At 43.3% G+C, this 8,871-nt stretch overlaps 1 protein-coding gene across 2 annotated transcripts; it reads left to right on the top strand.

Annotated features, from left to right (window-relative positions):
* Positions 1 to 521: 521 nt before the first annotated feature.
* Positions 522 to 8,474, top strand: LOC115789516 (3-hydroxy-3-methylglutaryl-coenzyme A reductase-like). Of its 2 annotated transcripts, none has more exons than XM_030742962.1 (20): positions 522 to 757; positions 1,166 to 1,372; positions 1,488 to 1,599; positions 1,738 to 1,825; positions 2,914 to 2,998; positions 3,108 to 3,213; positions 3,341 to 3,447; positions 3,575 to 3,694; positions 3,808 to 3,941; positions 4,049 to 4,338; positions 4,455 to 4,591; positions 4,707 to 4,901; positions 5,067 to 5,225; positions 5,809 to 5,966; positions 6,092 to 6,197; positions 6,284 to 6,454; positions 6,574 to 6,714; positions 6,889 to 7,047; positions 7,144 to 7,292; positions 7,489 to 8,474. In XM_030742962.1, exons 2-20 carry the CDS (start codon positions 1,208 to 1,210, stop codon positions 7,520 to 7,522), a joined length of 2,616 nt encoding a protein of 871 aa, XP_030598822.1. In that variant the 5' UTR covers positions 522 to 757; positions 1,166 to 1,207; the 3' UTR covers positions 7,523 to 8,474. The 2 variants fall into 2 exon arrangements, with proteins under 2 accessions (XP_030598822.1, XP_030598823.1); XM_030742963.1 differs by having other exon boundaries at positions 4,458 to 4,591.
* The last annotated feature ends 397 nt before the right edge of the window (positions 8,475 to 8,871 follow it).

Genomic DNA, 8,871 nt, shown 5'->3' on the forward strand with positions numbered 1-8,871 from the left:
AAACTGTTGTGCTAAATGAAATTTGCTTACTACAGTTAACTCTCACTGCAATTAAATGTGGGATACTTGTTGAGAATTCAAATTTGGACTCTGTTATCAGGGCGGTGCTGTTATGGAAGAGAGTTTTAATTCATGAATGTAGATATTAAACTCCTGGGTAAAACTTGCACTTTTTCTGACACACAAGGCATGACTTGTTTTTTTCCCCCATTTTGTGTTTATTTTTTGTTGTCAATTCAATTCAATTTTATTTAAATTGCGCCAAATCACAACAAACAGTCGCTTCAAGGCGCTTACACTGGTTCTCTGTTTTGGGTGTGTTCTTCTCTTTTTTATGCTCTACCTTGTGTGGTTTCATAGATGACTAGTTAGTGCCTTTTATGCCTGTACTGATGTTCTTAATAAAGTTCAATGAAAAAAAGGGGGCGGTACGAAGCAGTGACGTACCGAATGAATCCTCGGACGTCGTTGATCACGTGGCTGTGGCGCTTCCGCCATCACTTCTTATTTGGTTGTAATTCTGCCAGCGTTAAAAAAAATCTCTTTTGTCTACAGAAAATGTTAAGTACATTATAACGATGTTCCAAATAAAGTTATAAAAAACATCACGTGTGGCCACACTCACTATCTATTGTGTCATTTGTGACGTCCGGATTGTCGTATCGCCATGTTGGTGTCCTTACGTCACATCAGGCCATATAGCAAGCTAAGCGCTTGGGAAGGGCACTGCCGCTATGGAAAGGACTCCCTAACCACGGTGAGATTGATCTTTGTATGTATATGTTTTGTAATAATACAAAACCGTGCGTACAGAAGTTTAAAGAGCACGAGGGATGAGTTTATTTCGGTGTCAAGCTGTAAAATTAGCTAACGCTACCCGATGGTAACGATTAGCGTTAGTTACACTGTGCTAAAATAGCATCAGTGTGTTAATATATAGTTAATGCTAACCAGCAATAAAGGTACCCATTGTTTTTATGTAAATGTTGTTTTTAATCCTCATGACAACACCGGGGCGGGCGACTGTGGTTATTAAACCTAACGATCGTCTTTCACTGTGGTGTGTCGTAGCTGTATTTTGCTGTTAGTGCCGCACAGAAGTCGATTTTCGCTACATTTTGGACTTGCTAACCACCAGTGACTGGACGATGTTTCTGTAACGCAGGTGATTCTGGGACCTTGTGTTGTCTGAAGTCATCCTGAGACCATGTTGGCACGTCTGTTCAGACTCCATGGGTTGCTGGTGGCCTCCCACCCATGGGAGGTAATCGTGGGGACGCTGGCTTTGACCGTGTGCTTCGTGTCCATGAACAGCCTAGCAGCCAGCCACCGAATGTGCAAGTGGAACGAATGCCCCAAAGTCGAGGAGGAGGTCAGGCTAGTCTCACGCCTGCAGTCAGGGACGATATACTCCTGGAGTTGTGTCTGGATACTAATAGGGAGATGTGTGTGTGTGTGTGTTTGTGTGTGTGCTTGTTTTCTTGCAGAAAATCCACAGCAGTGATGTAATCATTCTGACAGTGACACGCTGCATGGCCATCATTTATATTTATTTCCAGTTCAAGAATCTCAGACAGCTGGGCTCCAAATATATTCTAGGTCAGTATGATGAGGTGTTGTAGTTTGTTCAGCACTGGATAGCGGTAAGCACTGGTTTGTTTCCTTTTCAGGCAGACCATCTACCTAACAGACAAATAGTAAAAAGAACACTGCATTCTGTTTCTTCTCTTTCTGCAGGTATTGCAGGGTTATTTACAGTGTTTTCCAGCTTCGTCTTCAGTACAGTGGTCATCCACTTCTTTGGGAAGGAGCTCACAGGTCTGAAGTAAGTGTTTCCATTGCACTCATGTTTACTCGAGGAGAGTGACTATTAAAGTGGTCCGAGGCACACATACTTTGAAGACCGCACCCACTAGAGGGAACACAGTCTCTCACAAAATATCCAGGATGAGGACTAATAAAATACATTTGGCTGCTTAAATAATAATTAATTAATTAATAACTTATTCTCACAAAAACACACTGTCAGGATCACACAGTTTTTCTATTTTTTTGGGTGTTCATTTAAAAAAATGAGTTCCACAGTGTGTTGGTAATGCATCCTACACACAGAAGCTTTTAGCCTTTTTTAAAGTTTTCTGCTGGCAGACAGAATGGACAACAAGGTATTTTCATACAATGTAATGCAAAGTCAAGAGAGCAGGGAATTGTTTTCCCCTCTGATGTATTCATACATCAGATTTTTGGGGACCAAAATGCAAGCACGTCTTCAGGTAACCTAACAAAACCATGAAACCAGCCAAGATGAGTTACTTGGAACGTATTCAGTGGTTTCCAGTTAAGTCCAAATGTGATTGGCATAATCTTTTTGTAATATTGTAATTGGTATCAAAGGAATTTGACTTAATATCTTTCAGTTTATCACTGTGAAACAGGTCTGAAATATTTACACTGAAAGGTTTTAAAATTGAAATGACCCTAATAAGAGTAGATATGGTAGTAGGGACCTGGGTTAAGAATATGTCTCCCATGTTTGTTGTCCCTGCTCTGGAATATGAAGAGTTTCTCATTGACTGAGGTTCTGCCGTCCTTTCTTCTCTGAGATTTTATTTTATCAAGAGCCTGAGCTCAGAGTGCTTTTTTGTTATTTATTATTATTATTTCTACAGATATAAGTTTTTCTATGTTGAATAAAGAAGAGGCGTTCTTTTTACAAATGATTAAGTAAGCAAGTAAGTAAGGGTTTTTAACACCCATGCATATCAAAACTGCATCAGCTGCGTTGCTAACACAGTGGGCAGTAGTTGGATAAGAGGCGGCTAATATGCTAGTGAGACTGAGTAGTTCAAATAGTTAACAGTAGATATTCCACATCACTCTCTGACTCACTCATCACTCACTCTCTCCCTGCAGTGAAGCACTGCCATTCTTCCTCCTGCTTATCGACCTGTCCAGAGCCTGTGCGTTGGCTAAATTTGCCCTCAGCTCAAACTCTCAGGTAACCTCAAACACTGTTGGTTTTACCTTATGTACTGTAACTTTATTCATATGGAGAACGCGGATAAAGTGTCTCTAACTAATGAATTGGTCTTCTGTGCCATCCATAGGAGGAGGTAAGGGAGAATATTTCCCAGGGCATGGCCATCCTGGGCCCAACATTCACCCTGGATGCTCTGGTTGAGTGTCTGGTTATAGGAATTGGAACCATGTCTGGTAAGGATTGTTACTCTTTCTCCACCTGTAAACATCAACAGGAATTCTCTGTATGTTAGAAATGGTGTGGTGATGCTTAATTGAGTGGAAAATGAGAAGATGGTTACGTTTTCTGTGGTTTTTCCAGGTGTGCCTCAGTTAGAGATCATGTGCTGTTTTGGCTGCATGTCTGTTCTCGCCAATTACTTCGTCTTCATGACGTTCTTCCCCGCGTGTGTCTCTCTGGTCCTAGAGGTGAGATGATCTTGTAACATTTCTGAGAAATATGAAGAGAGAAGATGAGGAAATAAGCTGCTAGAATTTCACTGAGGCTTTTTTTTTTTTTTTTTTGTGCATGTGCTCCTGCGTATTGTGTGTATAGTTGTCGAGGGATAGCCGCGAGGGCCGTCCTATCTGGCAGCTGAGCCACTTCTCCCGTGTGCTTGCTGAGGAGGAGGATAACAAGCCCAATCCTGTGACTCAGAGGGTTAAAATCATAATGGTGAGTTTCCATCGTCTTTGATGGAGGTGTATGTTTCGATATGTCAGCAACCTTGTAGGCTGCAAAGCATTTTTAGGTCTGAACGAGGATGCCTGTGTGACATTATCTTTCAGTCTCTGGGCTTGGCTTTGGTTCACGCTCACACTCGACTGACAGCTGAACATTCAGGTCAGAATCGCACAGTGGAAGGGCCTGTAGCAAAGAGTCTGGATTCTCCTAGTACCATATTGCCTCTGAAGCTCACCAGGTAAACACTGGAACATGTGGGAGAACGCTGGATTGTGTACTTAAGCCGCTTATTTGGGCATTGTTGATTCCTGTGTGTTGATGTCCACTGACTTTGTCTCTCTCCAGTATCGACCTGGAACAGGCGATAACCCTCGGTCTTGCTCTGCTTCTGGCTGTAAAGTATGTCTTCTTTGAGCAAGCAGAAACAGAGTCTTCGCTTTCCCTCAAGAGTCCCATTATAAGCTCCACTCCCAGTTCAAAGCCCTGGCTGGCAGAGGACTGCTGCAGGAGGTCCCTGCCAGCTCTGAAACCCCAGAAGACAACTAACTGTATCTTGGCAACCAGCCCTACCTCCTCAGCTGCTGCTTCAGACTTGAAACTTTCTCCTGAGGCTGACATATCATTTAGAGTGGAGGGTGAGACTCATAGTCATTGCTTCTAGCTTTGAGAGCATTTGTACTCACTGATGATAAAGATTCTGATCTGACTACTTTTTCGTCTGAACTGTGTCTCTCTCATGATTCCTCTGCAGCAGTTGTGGCTCAGAATGAGTTTTCTGGTACATGTTCTGGGGGTTCCCTTCCTCAGACACAATGTGCTCCTCCGAGTGTTTGTACTTCCGAGCTCCGAACTCTGGAAGAATGTATGGCCATCCTCTCGGATTCTCAGGTAAGTTGCAAGGTTATACTGAAAGCACAATATAAAAATAAATATAATAATAATGTTCTGTGTTTGTCTGATGCTTAAAAAAAAAAAAATCTGTTTTGCACATGATCCTTTCCAGAGAGGTGCCCATTTGCTGAGCGACGCAGAGGTGATGAACCTCGTAGCCTCGCGGAAGATTCTGAACCATAAGCTTGAAGCTGTCCTTGAGAATCCAGAGAGGGGCGTGGCCATCAGGAGAGAGATGCTGTCATCCAAACTTCCCACTCCCACTGCCTTGGCTTCTCTGCCTTACAAGGACTACGACTACTCAAAGGTACAGAGAGTCCGGCCAAAGTTTAGTCCTGTTTATTGTTAAACTAAACGGTGACCTTTAGTTGTTGATTTTTTTAATCAGATGTATTTATATTTTTCACAAATAAAACGTTTTAATGTTTATTTAGTTTGTAAACCTTTAGTTTGTATTGTGTTTGCACTCTAGGTGATGGGTACCTGCTGCGAGAATGTCATTGGCTACATGCCGGTGCCAGTAGGAGTGGCTGGCCCTCTTCTGTTGGACAAGAAAGAGTTTTATGTTCCTTTGGCCACCACAGAAGGCTGCCTGGTAGCCAGCACCAACAGAGGATGCAGGGCACTTGGTGTAAGTGTATCTACCATAGTATCCTGGGGGAATAGTAGCTAACTTGTAGTAGATCCAAATAAATAAATCTGCAGTGTTTGTACAGTCATGGAAAAACTGTAACAAGTCATGGAATTTGGAAACGACATTTATTTTTGGAAAAATAATCAAAAACCACCACATTTTGGAACAGTCATGGAAATTTGCTCCACTAATACAGTATAAAAGCATGGACTGAGAAAACTATGTTGAGTCAATGATGTGAAAGATTTTGGGCAGATTAAACACATCACTGATCTGAACAACAGCAAGAATTCATAGATGTGCAAATTTGTCGACTGCAGAGTACAGGCCGTACGCCAAAGATAAACACGATCTGAGTGAGAAGCCAAAGTGCGAGGGCCTTTAACCTGCATTCTTCGGTGAATGGCGACTAGGTGGCGGCGACTCTGACTGCTTGTTATTTCCTGTGTATACACAGACATTTTTAGAGGATGTAAGGTCAGGAAAATTTTACCCTCATGGGTCATTTTTGTATCTAGCTTTAGCGCCTGTTATTTTTGTGCATGCGCTCTGTGCTGACAGTGTTTTCTTCCCTGTCCAGCTGAGTGGGGGTTGCAGCAGCAGGATCCTAGCTGACAGCATGACCAGGGGTCCTTTGGTGAGGCTGCCCTCAGCGTGCCGGGCTGCAGAGGTCAAAGTCTGGCTCGAGACCTCGGATGGACTTAGCATTATTAAACAGGCCTTTGACGAGACCAGCAGGTCAGTAGAAGATTTCTGATTGGTTGATGGCACTAAGAATGAATGTGCTATGTATGTATTATGTATTTGAAGTATTTTTGGCACATGAGGCCCCACAGATCGTAACGAGTGAGTACTCTTTGTAGGTTTGCTCGTCTGGAGAAGTTGCTGGTGGGCATAGCTGGCAGAAATCTTTATATTCGCTTCCAGTCTCAGACGGGCGATGCCATGGGAATGAACATGCTCTCCAAGGTATGAGAAGTCTTCCAAAATTCAGTCCTGTTATTTAAATGCTGACTTCAGTGCTGAGTGCTTTTCTATGTCACTGTCTTCTTCAGGGGACTGATCATGCTCTGCATGTGCTCCAGCAGCAGCATCCAGACGTGGAGGTGCTGTCTGTCAGTGGCAACTTTTGCACCGACAAGAAGCCTGCCGCCATCAACTGGATTCTGGGCCGGGGCAAGTCTGCCGTGTGCGAGGCCACCATTCCTGCTAACGTGGTCAGAGAGGTAAAAACATCTCAAAGCCGGCTCCTGACAGGAATCGGGTCACAGCAGCTACAGTTTCCTTTCCCCAGTTTTTCTTTATTGCTGCTGTGGGTAAAATGACCCCTTTAATGTTTCTGCAGGTGCTGAAGACCAGCACAGCTGCTCTGGTGGACCTGAACATCAACAAGAACTTTGTGGGCTCAGCCATGGCTGGCAGTATAGGCGGCTTTAATGCTCATGCTGCCAACATTGTAGCTGCTATCTACATTGCCTGTGGGCAGGTATTAGAACACTGAAGATATTTGAACCTTAAATTTTTTACACAAGTTGGCAAAAAAACCAAATCCAGATGAGGATAAAAAGGTTTAAATGGTGAAACAGTGGCTTTGTGGCATAGGTATATTCTCCAGTGATAACAGATGTGTGAACAAAGATTTGTCTGTATTGTGGTTTAGGACCCGGCTCAGACAGTGGGGAGCTCCAACTGCATTACTCAGATGGAGGCTGTCGGTCCAGGTGGGGAGGACCTGTACATCAGTTGCACTATGCCCTCTATAGAGCTCGGCACAGTGGGGGGAGGCACCAACCTGTCGCCACAGCAGGCCTGTCTGCAGGTAGTCTCATCTACATTTAACCTTACAGGAATTTGTTGACGAGCTTTTAGGATTTTTGTTTTTGTCCCCCTAACACAAAAGCTTCTATACCTTCAGATGCTTGATGTTACCAGTCCCAACCAGCCAGGTGAGAATGCCCGTCAGCTGGCCCGCGTAGTTTGTGCCACAGTCTTGGCAGGAGAGCTCTCCCTGATGGCTGCTCTCGCTGCAGGACACCTCGTCAAGAGCCACATGACCCACAACAGGTGAGATGTTTCATTCTTTGAGGCCTTTAAGGCGAGAGACTATAGGTCGTGGCCTGGCTGTTTTTGCTTTCATGTCATGTCTTCTTTCACACTAACAGAAAGAAAATGTCTGGAAATACATGTTCTAATAAGCAAGCTTAACATAACCATTACTCTGTTCACCTTTAATGATTTCTGATTTGTTTCTGTCTTCTAGATCTAAGACAAACCTGTCGGAGAACACTGCGTGACACTGATGCCCCGTGCTGGTGGGGGTTCTAAAAGGAGCGCTGAGACGTCACAGTGTTAATAAACAGAGCCAGCGTGCTTGCTTTATGCGTCGCGTCACTGACTGCACGAATTCTTGGGTTGAAATGTTCAGTTAGTTATTCGTGCCGTTTGTGCGCATCTGAACTTTAATAGTGTTTGAGGAAACCTGTTATTTGTGGTACGGATCTTGGAGAGAACTGTGAGCGACCGACGGTGTTTGGATTGGTAAAACCCGCCATGCTGCACAAGTCACGAGTCCTGCGCCTCTGAAGAGTGGCAAAGCCAAAAGCAGATATTTTTTTGTGTCATACAGAGGACGGATGGAACGTCTGAATGGTTTTTACATGAAAGCTACGAAAGGAGATCTTCACAATTGTCACCTTTTTTTTTTTTTTTCCTTTTGACAAATGGATCTTTGCACTTGCTAAAAGCCTGAGAGAGTGTAGTGGGCAGCTTTTGCCCAAGTTTCAAATGTGAATGTTTTTATCAGTGTTGTTGGCTATCACATGTACATCCCTCCCTGAGTGAAGGTGCTACTGTATACTGTGTATACTGTAGATTGCCCATGACTGTCGGACTTCTCGCTTCCATGAGTGAAGCAGTTGCCAACAGAAAGGTTCTGATCATGTGTTTGGTTCAGATTCTTATTAGCTTCTACAAATTTTTGAGGAAAATTGGAAGCCATATTAATTTAACTGACTTTTATGGTACACGGTAATCTCTAACTGAATGAGGTGGACGTAAAAGACTGAGTATAAAGTATCACTGACTGCAGGTCCTGCTCATTTTCAGAAAGCAGTGACACTCAGAAGTGGCCTTACATACGTACGTCTGAGAAATTGAGCCTTAGCGCGCTTTAGATAGAATATTTAATTGTAAGAAATTAAAATACTGTCTTATTTAAAAAAAAAATAAAACCATGCTTCTTCCTGACAGCATCTTGTTTTACTTTAACATGAACTAGACCAGGTTCAACACTTTGAGGCCTTTTCCAGATAGGAGGTGAACAGACGAGGCTCTCGAAAGAAGCCTGAAATGAAATCTATGGGAGATTCAACAGCAAAGGCTGTGGTAGAAGTATGAATCCCAGGAGGGGGAAAAAAGCTTTTTAAAACCAGATCTCGGGGTAAGGTCAAGTGATTTTTAATATTTGGTGGCCCTGTGACCATTGAAATTAACGGTGATTTTGATTCAAAATAACGACGTATTTCAAGGCATCTCAGTTCTCTGGTTCAGAACGGCTGCATCAGAGTATGTTGACCCAGCTAAGCGGGTATAAGACAACCAGTGGGAATGAATTATGAATGAACCAATTTATTGTAAACAGTTA

The sequence above is a fragment of the Archocentrus centrarchus genome, chromosome 12 (genome assembly GCF_007364275.1).
Source record: "Archocentrus centrarchus isolate MPI-CPG fArcCen1 chromosome 12, fArcCen1, whole genome shotgun sequence".
Classification (NCBI taxonomy): domain Eukaryota; kingdom Metazoa; phylum Chordata; class Actinopteri; order Cichliformes; family Cichlidae; genus Archocentrus; species Archocentrus centrarchus.

Coding starts and splice junctions, on each gene's coding strand:
- LOC115789516 (XM_030742962.1), top strand. CDS start 1,208: ATGTTGGCACGTCTGTTCAGACTCCATGGGTTGCTGGTGGCCTCCCAC. Junction 4,592..4,706: donor CCATCCTCTCGGATTCTCAG/GTAAGTTGCAAG, acceptor GATCCTTTCCAG/AGAGGTGCCCATTTGCTGAG. Junction 7,293..7,488: donor AGCCACATGACCCACAACAG/GTGAGATGTTTC, acceptor TCTGTCTTCTAG/ATCTAAGACAAACCTGTCGG.